Source organism: Haliaeetus leucocephalus, unplaced genomic scaffold (assembly GCF_000737465.1).
Source record: "Haliaeetus leucocephalus isolate CR32 unplaced genomic scaffold, Haliaeetus_leucocephalus-4.0 Scaffold450, whole genome shotgun sequence".
NCBI lineage: Eukaryota > Metazoa > Chordata > Aves > Accipitriformes > Accipitridae > Haliaeetus > Haliaeetus leucocephalus.
The window spans coordinates 4,621,409-4,637,914 of NW_010972886.1; the positions used below are offsets into that span (position 1 = coordinate 4,621,409).

General features: G+C 39.2%; 1 protein-coding gene across 5 annotated transcripts in view; it reads right to left on the reverse strand.

Moving 5' to 3' along the window:
• The window catches only part of EYA4 (EYA transcriptional coactivator and phosphatase 4), a 50,059-nt gene that overhangs the window by 15,509 nt on the left and 18,044 nt on the right, over positions 1-16,506 (reverse strand). For all 5 annotated transcript variants that reach the window (XM_010574673.1, XM_010574674.1, XM_010574672.1 and 2 more), the window contains 2 exons: positions 10,239-10,375; positions 8,601-8,684 (listed from right to left, as the gene is read on the reverse strand). In XM_010574673.1, the coding sequence (XP_010572975.1) occupies positions 8,601-8,684; positions 10,239-10,375 (221 nt within the window). The remainder of the gene's footprint in view (positions 1-8,600; positions 8,685-10,238; positions 10,376-16,506) is intronic.

Genomic DNA, 16,506 nt, shown 5'->3' on the forward strand with positions numbered 1-16,506 from the left:
AACTTCTCACAAAAGATATACGTAAGAAAACCAATATTTATTATTATAAGAATACACTCAAGTTTTCATCCTTGAGCCTTTTATAAAAATATGTAAGTATCTTGCCTGTCAATTTGTGGACAGAAAGAAGCTGAGTATTGGACCAGTAACTCATTTTTCTGACCCAATGCACTGAGTCAGCAGCAGAAGTAGGAATGAAGTTAATTCATGTGACACCCAGTCCACTGCACAATTCCTCTGATCTCTTGGCTTTTCTTCCTGATTTTTGGGCACACAGAAGTCCTCACTAAGGTCATGCTAAATTGGACTAGGAAAGGTAGTCATCTCTACCAAGTGATTACTTTGTAAGCAATTACCCTACACTGTCATAGGAAGGTGTGATTTAAGAGGCCTTTTCAATTTCTAATGTCTCTGCTTTATAAAAATACAAAAGGTAATCTGAACCTATGCCCACTTCCCCAAACTGAGTTTCAGTTTGGATAAATCATCACTGCCTTGCCCATGCTTAGAACTATATCACTTCTTTCCCACACTTTCTGCCACTCCAGTATGTGTCTTCAAACCCTGCACTTCGTCCTTCTCCATCTCAATATTTACCCTTCTTCCATGCAGGCACTCACTGATGAATTTCTGGGCTCTCCTTTATGATTTTATTGCAGGTATTCATTCAACAAAGTGCCTGTGTTCTTCTAAGTGTTCTTCAGCATGCCTACAATCTATGGCACAATTTTTTAGGTGGTCCACAGGAATGGGAAAGCATATGTAAGTTTGCTTGTTTGCTACAGATCATCCATTCATTTCTGAAGGGATCAAATACAGCATTCCTGTTCCTGGATGAGATTCATTCAAAATGTTGCATTTGTTCGTAGGTCAGCTTTCACACTATCCCATCATTCTACCCCAGCAAGATACCACAAATCTACCGATCTGCAGTAACAGTTTGAGAGCATTCAGTGTACAGTAAATGTGAGATAATTCATTTAACTTTGCGAGGCTTGCTAGGAAAGAGATTAAGCCAATTTGCATTACCTTAGATTTGTTTTAGAATACGAATGCACACGAACAGTTGCATAGCTGAAACCTCGTAACTAGTTTTATCATTGCCTTAATTATCTGCCTGAGCTTGTGGGGTTCGGTTAACTTTTTTATGCTTAACATACTGTAATGGACTTGTAAAAAAGATGTGATCCTCTTCTCATTAAAATAAGAGAAAAATCCGTATTTCAGCATTTAAACTCTGATTGACAGTAGCAAGTTTTCAGAAATCCCTTCTTAAACAGCTTGCGATTAAAAGTCTAAAAGTTTACCAGCATCTGGCAACAAAATCACACAAAACATCAAATGATCATTTGTTAGTATTAAGATCAAAGGCTTCCCAATCAGGATCAGACGTTCGCTACTCAGGGCTTTGCAATGACAGAATAAAAGATGCTTCTGCCCTCAAGCACTTAAAAACTAATGGTAATATCTGAAACATAGACATATTTTGACCCTTGCTCATGAAAAAGGCAGACTTGAAGGGGAGAATAGTGTACAAGAAATTGTAATGATCCAAAGTTAGAACCAATTCTCTGGCAGTGAAAGGAAATATTTTTATGTTCACCCTTGAACTGGTCTAGACAACCTTTCAGAATTAAAAACCAAATGCAGTGCCTAGTAACATAACTTCATTCCCTACAACTTCTGCAGTCATGTTCACTGGATCTGAAAGTCATGTGGCTGAAGGCAGCAGCAAGTGCAAAGGTCAGTTTTCCAAGGGGATGATTAAGGAACACACATTAACAGATTTGCAAAAACTCATGTAAGATACTTAGAACACAAATCATCAAAATACTCTGGACTCATGAGATTCCTCATCAAGCCATAATGCTTTTATCAAAATGTCATCACATCTAAACATGTGTTTCTCTCTCCTTTCTCTTGCATTTTTTTCTGTGCACAGTAAATTATAAATTTTTCTTCCTAGATACAATATAATAAAGAGTATTTGCAATATGCTTCTTTACCTCAATCCTATGAACACTAAGGCATGTGCATAACTTCATGCACAGGTGGTAACTCATTATTATTTATGTGAGTTAAGTTATTCACTGGAGTGCTTCCAAGACTGGAATCTCAGATTTTGATTCTCAGCCTCTTTTTTCCCCTTCCTGGGTAGAAGCAGACTTAAATGCGGAAATTTGCTATAACATATTCCATTATAATCCAATTTATTTTTACAGAAACTACCCACTATGTATCACAATTTCCTGACTTGCCTAGTATAGTTGAAAGACGTAAATGTGACAAAGCTTTTATGATCTTCTTATTAGTAGTATTTTTGTAACCAACTATGCCTGACTTTATTACTGTTAAAATGAGATTTCCTAGGTTCCTGTTTTGACAAAGGCACACATAGAATATTGCTAGGTACTATATGTAAAGTAAAATAAAATAAAGCAAAGAGAATTTATTTCAGCTTAGCATGAAATCAGTCTGGGATCTCCTCATAACAACTTCTGCTAAGAAGAGTCACTGGAATTGAATTCTCAAGACATGAACAATTCTTCCTTTAATAAATTGGCCAAAACTTGCACTGTAACTGTTTAACAAGAATTAAACATCACATTCCAGCTCTTGCCATGTTAAGTTCATTCCTTCACATACAAAAATAGACAGAGAAAGCAGATTTGTCAGGGTCTTGTGGTTTCATAATGTTTGCACAATGTGGAGGAACATCCCAATCATCGTTTCACTGTCTTTCAACTTGAAGCAGAAGTTGCAGACTGACTCAAGTGGCACAAAGAACCGAGTGTTGAAACGAAAGCAAGAAACATGTGCAGCTGATACAGATTTGAGCACAGCAAATTGAGAAACTGAATAAAAGGCAGACTGAACTTCTGCCAAAATGGTATTTTGTGCTACTCTGCACAAGCACACACAAAAGAGGAAACAATAATAAAAAAAAATCTGGAAGTTTTCCCCAGATAATTTGCAGAATAAAGAACAACTCTTTGGCCCTCAGAGGCATGATTTTAGCCAGATAGCATTAGCGTGCAAAGGAATCAAGACCAGCTACAGCACTTCTGTATACCAAAATACAAATTACTTTAGTTACTTTAGTATGAAGCACTAAACTGGAGCCAGACTGTCTGTCTGTGGACTTCTGTACTAGACTGGTCCATCCACTGGAATGCCTCCTGGGAGACAAGAGAAAAATATCCTGGGAGGACCAATATTTAAATGTTTTGACCAAGAGGAAAGTGACTGGAACAAAGCCCCAAAATCTCTGTGTCTTTAGTGGAAGAAATCTATTTTATATTGTCTTGGAAGGCCAGGCTTCAGCACAAGATATTCAAAATCACTTAATTTATTGGAAAAAAAATACAAACACACCAAACTGTTTTTTATAAAACCTCAGAAAACAAATAGACAAATAGACTGTCAGGTAGATTCATTGTGACAGGAATTTGTATGCATGAAGCCTTAAAAATAAGCAAGAAAACAAGGAAAATATATGAATAATATTGTAAGAATAGATTTTCAATGGGTGGCTGTCCCTGAACAGACTTACAACAAAATCGACCTTTGGAAAAGGTGGAAATGCTTAAGTTAAGTACCAATATTTTTAGCTGAAAGACACTTCCTTACATTATGTAGGAATCTCAGATTCAAGTTCAGCTCTCACTCTCTCATAGGGGACACTTGTTCCCAGGAGAGCTTCATGTGGGTGGCAAGGGAGGAAGAGAATACATCTCTTCTTAATAACCATATCTGGTGGCTGATGAAGGAAAACTCACATACTCCATAGGAAGTTTCTGTTCCACACTCTGTAGACGGAGGTAGGAAAATGGACTCAGAGGTTGCAGACAATGAGGGACTGAATGGAGAGGACAACTGGAGGTCATGAGAGATACACTATTAATAGAGGCGGACAAAAGCATATTTATGAGTGAATTTGGGAATGTCATCATGGGTGGTAAGGGTGACAAAGGTTTTCTGTTTAATGACTGGACAGAGAGTGAGCAATAAAAAGCTTCTGAGCCCTTTCCAGAGAAGTGTACAAGGTTAATGTGGCCTCTCCAACAACTTTGTCATTGGCGATGCTATCAAAAATGTCCAAATGTGATCATCAAGTGTGAATTTTTGCACTTGGAAATCACATTCTCCCCCTTCTAAGGTCACAGGGGACTTTCATTCTTTTTCATCTAGTTGCACCTTGAGTCACAGCATTTATCTGGGCATCCTTGCCCTCTGGATTAACCTGGGAGAAATGAATGAAATATAAATGCTCAGAAGTAGACAAAATTCCAGCTTAATCAGCCTTAGATGAGCAAGAATAACTGGAATGCAATGGAAGAAAGAATACACACTGTTCACAGGGAATAAGAATGTACCTCATAGACTTTTAACAGATGATGACATCTCCTAACACATGTCCTGTCACATCAACAAATCCTCACTTAAGAGCTCAGCATTGTAGAAAACTGTATCTGCCAACTGGTGCTCAGCTGCAAAAACCATCACCAGCCACACAAGTCATAATATAACAGCTTAAATGCCAATGTTCATAATTTGCTACTGCAGTAAATAATTAAAAATAGAAATGTACTAGTTTTATGAAGTACGAAGCAGATGAGCAAAAGAGCTGAACAATGAGAGGTACTCTTACTGCTGGGAGGCAGCACCGTTTCCCTGAAACCTAACAGAGGGGTAGTGCAGTTTTTATTCTCTTTTTAAGTTAGCTCTGACCAGCCCAATAAAATAACGACTACACCAAAAGTCAGACAGAAACACCCACAGGTAGAAAACAGCAAGCCACAGAATATTCCTCTGTGTAAGTTTTATATTTTAAATGTCAAAGTGATGCATTGACCAACCTCTGGCCAAATCCCTCCCACTTCAGTGGATTTTAAAGCTATACTCTACTGGTGTCCAGATAAGAAGCAACAATTTCCCCTGTGTTTTAAAAGAGATGCTTACAGCTGCATCCAACAAGTTAAATCTTTCAGCAAATCATTAGTTTTGTTTTTAACATGGTTATTATAACAGCCCTATATAATTCTGAAATCAAATAATTCTAAAATCAAATAACACCGTGCAAAGTGCTGGACAAGTATATACACCAAGGAAAGTGTCCATTCTCAACTTCAGAAATCCTCAGGCATAAGTCAGAAGTCTGTTGTTCTGACAAATATATGACCTGAAACTTGCCTACTGGATCCAGGCCTTCCCACATAATCTCTGCCAACGAATGCCCTCATTGCCTATGGGGATGTTGGTTTGCCTTTCCTTTTTCTCTTCTACTCCAACCACTTGTTAAAAAGTAGAAATACTTTGAAAGAGAATCTGTCTGCTGGCTTGTCTCAAGCACTCCTGCACTCATACACTGGTTCCTCTGCCTGGCTGTAACAGCATGATGGCCACCTCCACATGCTGCACCTCCCCTCACTACATTCCCTGTGCAGCCTGAATTGCAGCAGAGCAGAGAGATTAAAAGACTAAATTCCGAATGTCTTGGGTTTTGCCCTGTTACTGCAAGAATCAGGGTAAAGAGCTAGTGGAAAAGGGGAATGAAAGTTTACATGTCAAGGAGTAGATGGGAAAGAACTGACGGTGAATATCCTTGCCTGTCTGTATATTCACATTAGCTCTAAACCCAGCATCTCACCCCTTGAAAGTACGAAGTGAACACACTTGGTATAAGAAGATGCCTTCCCTTAAAGCAATGTTCACATTAAAGACTCACTAATCTCATTTAGAATATTTAAATATGGGGGAAGGGGAAAACTCTGCTTTTCCTGTGAATTTTTTGGTTTTGTGGTTTCTTTTTTGGGAGTAACCTGATTATGTTATCCAAAATGGGCTCACAAAATACATACGGAACAACATACTATGCACAGCTGAACACCTGTGTAACATTACACACCTTTATTTTTTAAAAATCAGAGAGCAAATCACTGCAATTAAATAATTTAGTATCACCATTATTTTACACCACCCTGAATTTTTTTTCATTTTTAAGTGACAATTTTATACCACCTTTCCAGGATAAACAGCTCTCAACACTTTTGAAAGACATATGTGCTCACAAAACTTCCATTGAGAACCTCACAATTCATGGAGTATTTACTCTCATAGCAACCCAATTCTCATAACAATCCAGACTCCAGTCTGGATTAAGACCTTCTTTACAGATGGAAATCATAGGCAGAAAATAATAAGGGCCACATCTGCTAAAGAGGTCATGCACCAGAGACTGACTGAGGTCCAGCTGTGCTATCTTCCCCTTTTCCCATGTCTAACCTCTTAGGCATTTAGGCTCAGACATATCCCATCTTACGTTTAGGCAACGCTTTAGTGACATGCAAAAGTTAAAATCTACTCATGATAAGCTCTCCCTGTATTCCCTTTCCTACTGCTCTAGCCTCCTTGCAGTCAACAATATATATATTTGAGTTCCATTGGCAATTACCTTCCCAATGAGCTCTCTATAAATATGGCAAAGGTAGTCACTGCAGGAAGGAGAAAGTCTACTACTTTCATTTTACAGTCTCCTGAAATGCACACATTTCCCTACTTGTATGGATGCCACCTATAAGTACAAAAAAAGAAAGGATTATACTTAAGAATTCCTCTCCTTTTGCTTCATGGTTGTTCGTGACATTTGTTTACTGTTGCTTATCTCAGCAGCATATCTACATTAATTTCACTTGCCCTTGAGGTACTCTGGGTTTATACAAGCCAACATTATCTGCTGTCAGTACTACTGGCTGTTAATATGCCATTGCTGTTTCTAAGGACTCTGTATGGATTCTTAAAGAACAGTGGTACTGGGATTTTTTAAAATATCCCTACTCATAACAAAGTGAGAAACCAAGAGGAATTAATTTCTGTTTCTGTCTCTAAGACAGTTTTCAAAGTTATCCATACAAGTTTGTGAGCTACAAAATGTTCTCTGATTTTTAAAACTTTGTATTAAAGTTGACTTGGACTTTAGTCATATATTATGTGAGATGGCACAGGAGATGTAAACATCCTAAGGGCACAATCAAAAAAAGGATGAAAGGAATGACTACCTCGCTGGGGCCATTCAGCAAATTCTGTGGCAGTCTACGGGCTACACTCAAAAGTGATATAAATGCTCATGTTCAGCTAGGTTTCTCTCTTGTTTTGATAACTGTAAGTTAGAAATGGTTCTGACAAAGTCACTGTTGTTACAATGTTCGAAAAACAGCAGAAGAGGAGTTTTTGACAGAATACTGAAATGTGCACTGATTTGGCACTGTGAAGCTGCAAATCAAGCAAGGCTGTTTTTTACAAGACATGAATAACTACCCTTATCTTAGCATTCAAAAAATTCAGATTTTTGTCTGGGCCTGTGACTTTTCCTATTAGCTTTCTTTTTTAATAACCACAAACAGCTGTCTCAAAACACAAGAGGACTGGCCCATCTGTGGTCATAATCCACAGGTTCTGTCTTTGGACACTTCTAACCCACTGGCTGGGGAGGTGAGTGTGGAAAGGATTTCTCTAATATACTGCTTCTCACATCCTTTTCTTGAGCATCTGATTCTGGCTGGGATAAAGAGGCGGGAAACTTATCCTAAACAAGCCCTTCGTCTGACGTAGTATGGACATGGTTATGTTCTTAAAAAGAAATACCTTTGTATTAATTACTCTTGAATGGCACAACACCTAGAAAACCTGCATCCACGTATGTACATACCAACATTCTCCCTGTCCATTTTCTTCCCTTCCATACATTTGCCCTAATTTTTTGTTTTATCCAGGCCTTTAGCTCTACCTCTCCCAGCAGTCTGCTCCTGTCTCAACGCACTGGTCTTCCCACTACTCCCTTCTCCCCTTGCCCGAGCACCGTTCCCTGGGCTCCCGTTACCAGCCCAGTGGCTCGCTGCTGACTCAGCAGGGGAGTTCCTGCTCCTGCTCCTGCAGGCTGCGACCGCCTCTCTCTGCCTCCCTCGCTCTTCCTCCTGCTCTCCTGCTTGCTGTTCCATGACCTGCACTCCTTTTGGATCTCATCAGAGGGGAGAGGATGAGTATGACTGTCCGCTTGGGTGAGGGATTCACTCCCCAGCATTACTCACCCCAGAGCCAGCCAAGGGAGCCAAAGATTCAACAGAAAAGCTGGGGAGTCAAAGAATAACATCTACAGCTGGCATTGGAACAGGTCAGTCTCTTACTCACTCATCCTGATTCATCAGTTTCCCCGTAAATTCACCCATCACTCCAGTTTATTACTTATTTCTTCCTCCATGCATCCAGATACTGCCAGTTATTTCCATTTGCCTACTACATCCATTATCTTCTTGCAACATCTCTTCCAACATACGTCAGGAGCCTCATGCTTGTTCCTGTATAAACTCTTCCCTCATTTGCAGCATCTGCTTCAGCCCTGCCTCATATATTGTGCTTAGGGTCTGTGTCTCATTGCTCTCCTTGACTTTTTCACATTAACCCTCTGAAAATGGGGTTTACTGTAACACTTTCCCTCTAACTTCACCCAAGCCATGATGAACAGGGAAGGTGAAAAACATGTACATGGGCAGGCCAGATAGCTCTGATACAGTGAATTGAAGCAGAATTCAAGGCTCACATACCTTGCCGTACTTCTGTGCATAGGATCCTGTAAGCAGCGAATGGAAAACTATGATTGTTTCATCCAAATCCCAAACAAATACACGCTGAAAACAGAAGTGGGGATAATATTATTAAATAGATAACATCAAAGTCCTACCAGCATCCCACCCAGGGGGGGCTAAAAGTCAACTGAGTCCTGAAGTTTAACCAATCACTTAACTGAGCAAGTTTTCTCTGAAAATCAGCAAGAACAGTGTATCATGCATGGTAAAAAATCAGGAGAGTAACTTTTGAACTCTTCAACCATTTCTTATCTGTCCTCTAAAAAAGTTTTCAAAAAAGCTGTATAACACAGATTTCAGAAAAGTGAAGGGGGTCAAACATAATTGTTAACTTAACTAAGTATAAACAGTACTCTCAAGATACTTCTCTGCAAGCCTTATTGATTCAAGGTTCTTCTTTATTTCTATTGTATAGCTAAAATTGCCTTGGGTAAAAATGTCATACAGAATTTAAATAATATTGTAGCATAAACCAGATTATTCTAACTCAAAAAGAAAAATAAAAAAGGAGAGGAACTCCTTATATTGATAAGGGGTTCATTTTCACTGGCAAACTATAAAGGAGACAGGAAAACTGAAACGTAGTCTTTTCACTGGAAAAGTTAAATCCTTTGAAAAGCAAAAAATTCATACGTTTCTGTATAAAAGCAATGGCATTTACATTCAGTGCCTAGCACTGCAGCCCACCCTATCACCCCAGGAGCGGCTGCGTGGCCAGCCAAGTCCCAGCAACAGTCTTGCCTCCTGCTGCACCCAGAGCTGGTCAGCAAAGGCACAGCAGTGGGGCTGGCCAGGGCTGCTGGCTCCCAGTGCCGGTCTGGTGGCAGCAGGGGACACGCTGCACTGGTGGGCAGCACGGGCAGCACGCTCCCCTGATGTCAGAGCTGGAGTGTTTCACACACACACAGGCACTCCGCTTCCTCCTCCTCCTCCTCCCGCCACTGTAAGGCAGTGCACTGCTAACACAGGAGTAACAAGACTGTAATTACTCCGTTGCTAAGAGCGCTTTATATCGTCGCCCCATATATTAGGCAGATATATTTCTTCACTAAGGCACTAATCTTGCACATACTTAAGTACAGCCATAACTTCACTGATGTAAGCTGCCTCATTGAAATCCACTGACATTACTTAAAGGCACAAGGACAAACCTACGCGTAAGCATTTGAAAAGCTATGGCCAGACGATCCTGCGTATTTACACTGCATTCATAAATACATGTAATTAAGCTGAGCAATATATTTGAGATTTCCTATTTAAAAAACTAAAAGACAATGTGACAATTTTGAATACAGAAGTCTCACAGTTTTGTGGTTCTGTTGCATGAGAAACTGAAAGACATGCAAACTTAGAGCTAAAAAGTGCAAGGCTGAATCACATTTACTTTTCTGCCTAACTTTGTCATCAAGAACAGTAATGTCTCATTGTACGTGTATGTTAAACCACCAACTAAGATCTGTTATATTCAGTTAGTGGGACTGAGTCCATAATGTTTTCTAAAATGCCTTAAGCTATTTCCACAGCTGTAGTTTTCAAAATTTACTTTTCATCAGAAGAAACCTCCACATTACCATTCATCAGTTACCGCAGGCATACCTCCAAGTCACTGTCCGGAGGGGGTGATGGATTATTCTTCCGCCCTCTACCCCGAGACTTTGACCCAGAACTCCTACATGTTCTCTCATCAAGATCTTTGATTGGCGTAGAGGGGCTCTGCACTGTGTCAAACTCCCCTGTAAAGTCAACCATTCGTGGCAAAATTAGTGCTGGATTTTTAAATAATAAACTTTTTTTTTCTCATAGCTAGACATGTCGGTATGCAAACTCAACCCCAAGATGCACTAAAAAAGTTGTATAAAATGAGTGATAACGTGGTTTGTCTTATGTAGATGGAATCTGCAGATGTCACATACACTTTTGACTTTACCAAGGAAACGTTATAAACCTTAGCAGAATAAGAAAAGATTAAAATGACACATATGCATGTGCAGACATACATACAAATACACATGAGCACATGCAAAATATTGATAGATCCAGGGAAGATGCATTTTAAAAGTCACACTAATGACTTCTCAAAACGTGAAGTGCCTTTTAGTTAAAGCAGTTCATTTCCCATGTTTGGAGTTCAGCTAGACTTATTTCCAAGTCCTGTGTTACTTTTACCAGAACACCCTTTGGCACATGTCCACACACCAGAAGAGCCAGTCAGCTTCCTGCTTCACGTCCTCCTCCCATGTCACCTGCTCTTTAGTAGATTCCACTTTTTTTTTTCACCTTAACTCTGCCCATAAATTGGAAAAGTCATAATATTAAATGCAATATATCAGTTACTACCAGAAAGAGGATGAAGTCATACTTGTTGTATTCTGATCATCTTTCTCTAAGTATCAGCTATTGTCTGCTGTCAGAGGGAAGATGTGCTACAAGAACCTTTGGTTTGGCGTGGCAGAGTTGCTCTTAACACTCAGGCCTACCCTTGACTTACGCATTTAATCTACTTTGCCTCTGCTGGTAACGAAGGGTTTCAGAGGTGATCAAAAACCAGTAGCTGTGTAAGTCAGACAGACTGCAGGAAGGATGGCATGGAACTTCCCCTTACAAAGTACTTTTATGACACAGCTCAGAAAACAGAAAATATCCTTTTCTTCATAACACAGTACCTTCAATGACCTTTTAAAGCTGCTAGCAATAAATGCAGTTTGGCTAGGTACCTGAGTGCTAAATGACATAAATCCTCCTTCATCATCTATCCTATTAATGATTCGATTTTTCTCCATTAAAGAAGGAAAGGGTAGAGCTTAGCTCTGACATCTAGTACAGAGTTTGATTCAAGGGAGTCCTTGTGCTGCACGTCATTATGCGTTTCGGGGCCACTTTGCTAATATTTGTTAAAAATGCTGATGATGGCACATCTGCAGAATAAATTAACATGTGGTACAAACATTTCCCAAGAATCATCTATGATGCATCTGATTTTGAGCTGGAATCTGAACATTATTCGTTTTTACAAAAGAGCATCACTAAGGTCACCAAAGTCCACCAGGCAACAGAGAAAGCAGCCGGCAGATCAAGGAGAGTGATTTTTCTGCTCTATTCTGAACTTGCAAGACCACGTCTGGAAAAATGTCTAGTTTTCAAGTACAAGAGAGATCTTGACAAACTGGAGTTAGTCCAGGTGAGGGCCACCAAGACAGTTAAGGGGCTGAGCACATAGGAGGAAAGGCTGAGTGACTTCACAGCCGTATACAGAGAAAGGACAAGAAGCAACAGACAGAAATCACAGCAAGGGATATTCCTGTTAGATACAAGATAAAAATCCTTCACTGTCAGAGTGGTCAGGCCGTGGGACAGGTGCCCAGAAAGGCTGTGCATTCTCCACCCTTGGAGATACTCAAAACTCAATTGGACACAGCCGTGAGCAACATGATCTTAGTTGGCTCATCCATGAGCGGGTTGGACCAAAAGACCCACAGAAGTCCCTTCCAGCGTGAATGATTGAATGTTTCTGTGATCTTCCTTGAGTCATTCACCTCATTCTCCCTCCACAACACAGATGAAAACAACTCTAGTCTAGCAGGCTGTAAGAAGAAAAAATAGACTGCAGTCTCAATTAAGTGTCTATGCATAACGTAACACAATAGTTAAATTCTTAATCTCTTCCATCATTTATTTATTCCTTACAGTGAACCACATACAGAAGATTATTAAACTAAATACACTGGGAAGTTATATTTATATATCTTGACTTGGAAAATACTGTTGTATTTCTTGGAAGAATAAGATTTAAGCCCATAATGTCACATTCCTGAATGGGAGCTCTAGACATTGTGAGGAAAGAATTCAAGATTCAAGGAAAGGGGAGAACAAGAAGAAAGTTAGTTCCTGAGCCTATTGATAAGGACATTTATCTGGAGAAGGACATACCTACGTTCACGTTCCACTGCCTTCTCCAGGGCACACTGGTTTATTTGACTCAGTGACTGATATATATGAAGTCTAAAGACATACGTTCATGACCAAGAATCCGTATCTCTGTACCCTCAAGTAGAAAGTGATGAATCCTCCATGAAACAGGAGGAAATCAAATCTGTCTCCCTCACTTCCTGGGAAAGTACTCACATTATTCTGCTATCGACTGGAAGAAGATACTACTACTTTTTCTCGAACTAGGTGATGACTAATTCAATGTCGCAAAACCAACGTGCTTCTCTGCTTGTGCAGAACAGAGACAAACTTTCAGACAGCAGCAATTTGAGAATTTATTCCAGGTATCGTTTTAGGCAGGTCTGTCTGGATTTGGATAAGGATCATATGCATTCTGTAGTAGTTTCTCTTCAGCCAAAACTCTTACTTGCCAAGAAATGAACAGCAATAATATCATGTCATGAATAATGTTCCCATGCTGTTTTTACTTTGTCCCTACAGAACGGAGGGAGAATTCTTGTTGACTAATCATTTCTATTCCCAGCACAGTGTTGATGTCAGTAAGGACACTGCAGGCAGTGGAGCGATCAATAAGGTCACATTATCTTAGTTGTTTCTCCATAAGAAGAATAGTAAAATATACTTGGGTAAATGTACAAACGTACAAAAAGATGCTTCATAAACAGAATCCTCATGTAGCAAAAACCTACACTGACTTCAAAAGAAGTTCTGAGTATGCAAGAGTTCTGTCTGAAAATATAATTTCCTAGATTTTTCTGACAGAGTGGAAAAAATATCCCAAAACAAAACCCCAGAAATGAAAAGGCAAAAATTAAATAAGTGAAAATGAATGTTTACATTCTTACCACAAAATTCTTCATATTTATAACATTTCAACATTTTACAACAAAATCAAGACTCATTTCTACAGTAATGTATTAAAACATCTGTTCTCAATGACTGTGTTTACTCTCATCTACCAAAAATAATATATAAAAACCCCCTTGTTCTAAATCTTCTCTGAAAGTATCTAACAACTGAAGTAAATAACTTCAATTTTCATTTAGCATTAGCCATTACCAGTTGCCCCAGGCTTCTGCTTGGGTCAATGCTGTACATGATTGCATAATTATCCATTAATCAGTACTGTAACTAATCACTGTACCTTGTAAATTCTAGATATTTAAAGCCAACTTTATTTCATTACGCTAATCTCTAAATCAGAATGAGCAGCTGTCTCTTACTTGAATGCAAGGTATGCATCTATTTTAGAACTGCAGAAGTCAGTAGTGCATGTTTTTTGGAACAACTGTAGGCTTAATTGCTTGATTTGCTTTTTACCAGCAGCAGGCTAAAGGAGCAACTGCATTTTCTGATCCTCCCTTTGCTTTAGAAATGAGGTCAATGCTGATAAAAGGAAAACTTACTAAAAATTCAGCCATGTAACATAAAAGAATGTGAGAAATTCTAGCACCAGAGTTCTGAAAACCTTACCCTCATGAAGAGTTCCTACCGCAGCTCATATTAGATAGTAATTTTTATTGCACGTTTGAAATTTTTTAGCTTTTCCAATATTCAACACATGCCTAATAGATATACTTCATAGCCTTCTCCCACTGGAACTATGAGCAGCATCAGAGATCCAATAAAGCAAGAGGAAAATGTTAAAACCAGAACATGGAATGACCACTTTATCACAGATGTTCATACACATACTCATACACTGGTTCATGTCCAGCATGAAGCCTTCCATGCCGTGGAGACCTTGCAGTAGCTCCAGTTAAAGGACAAGGAGCTACAGCACCACCGTTACAAAAGGAGGTAGTCTTTCATACCCAAAACATTGTTTCCCACCAGTAGTTTGATGTGAACATCCTCTCCTCCCTGTTAAAACACAGTTGTGCCACCTAACCAGGAGAAAAGAGTTACGGGCACAGTCTGCATATAGACCTTTGTGCTGTTTTTCATAATGCCATCTCCTGGAGAAGCTGCAAAGGGTGATTTCACTGTGGGTACCAAATTAAGAGAGCCAAGCTCTGCTGCATCCCAGAAACCGATTTGGAGCTAATATCCTATGATATCACCTCACCTAAATCTGGACATATGAAAGTGAGGTGCCTAAACGTGAAGCTTTTACCCAGGCTCCCTACAGACCTATTTCCTCTGCCAGAATTTTATCCACCCTAGATTAAATGTACTAATGTACTCATCGAATATACTCAAATGTACTCATCTCCTGAGGCAGAATCCCTTAAGGATTCTCCTGACTTATCCCAATATGAGATGGAGTGCCCCTGGAGATACCTATTTGTCTCATGGATACTCTGTGGTAATGAGTGCATTTTGAAAAATCTTAATGTAGGGCAGGCACAATACAAACACCAAAGAGAAGTCCATGGGAAGGGTAAGGAGCTGAGCCTTACACAGATGTGGGATGGATGAACTTCTAAGCCCCTTCATACTCTCCTTATGGATTGACTTTTGTTACATATTCTTAGCAGAAGGAGCAGTCAAAAGATGGCTTCAACGTTACAAACATCTTTTTTCCTGGCTTGTAATGTGTTATTGCTTATTATGAGTAGCAGAAAGAGTAAAGTCTGTTTCAATTTTCATCCCATTTTCTTTACTTGGTCAATAAATATAACTGATATTAACTCTTGATCTGATGGGGCTTTATTACAAAAACATGAAATCCTGTACATGTGGAGAGTACTAGAGGCTTTGATTCGTTATTTGAATTAATAGCTAGCAGAGATGGCAGAAGAGTGAAGTGCGTTGCTGTGTTTAATCTTAGGTTTTAGTTGCAGTAAGTCTTAAGGACCGAGCAATAAAGGCCTGTTAGACAGCAGGTGAATACGGTGAGTGCTGAAGCTCTGCAGTATGATCTACTGTATCTGAAGTGATCTCCAAGACACTGCACCTCACTGATGGACATTTATTTTTACAGTGACACAGAAGGACACAGGCATGTCATGTATTCGCACAGTGGGTGTTGTGCTCTCAGCAGAGAGTCGCATGATCAGTGCAACCCTTCACAGAAGTAAGGAGTGCGTGGGCAGATTTGTAAGTTCAGATGCACAACCTACTTAACAAGAAAACAAGTTCATATGCTTAAACAATCCACAAGCAAGAAAATTTCTTACTGTTTCATAGATGTGAAGCCTTCAATATTTTTTCAACCTGTTCAAGCTATGTAAGATTCCTTTTTTCTGTCAATGCTATTCAATATTAAGGCAGTTTGTAATACATGATAAACCTATACAGCGTTTCTAGGAAACAGATACACAAGGGACAGACAGTATGGGAAACACCATCTGATTTTCTCAAATAAAAATATGGGGGAATAACAAAGGAACAAAGAGAAATACACAGAACATGCACAATTATCAAAACGTCAGCTGTGAGTACTCATCCCACTCTTTTAAAAATGCTCTACATATGATTTGTGTCTGTTATGGATGTCCTGCAGCTGTTGAAATGTCACTTGATTTCAAGTTACCTCTTAGCTTTTTCTTCCTAAATTTGCATTCTGACACTACTGAGTAACATTTTACGCTTTCATCAAAAACCAAGGGAATGTGTTATCTCCCCATATCCACTCCATACCATACCATACCACAAACATGCATGTGCACGTGTGTGTGTGTGCACACACACAGACTTTAAAAATCAGCCTGAAGAAAACATCTGGCAAGGAAAAATTTCAATTCATACAATTAAAATTCCAATGTTTTTAGTAAATTTAAGCAGGTTATAGGAAGTATGAGGCCTCGCTTATACTTTTCTACACAGTATTACCCTTCCTTTGTACAAATTCTTTATTATAATACATTAGTTTTCCTACTATACTTCTGAGTGAGATGTTGCAGTTAGGATGAGAATCCAGAAAATTTATGCAATGAGTTTATTTTGTGATTAAAGCCCATTTCCCCCCTAT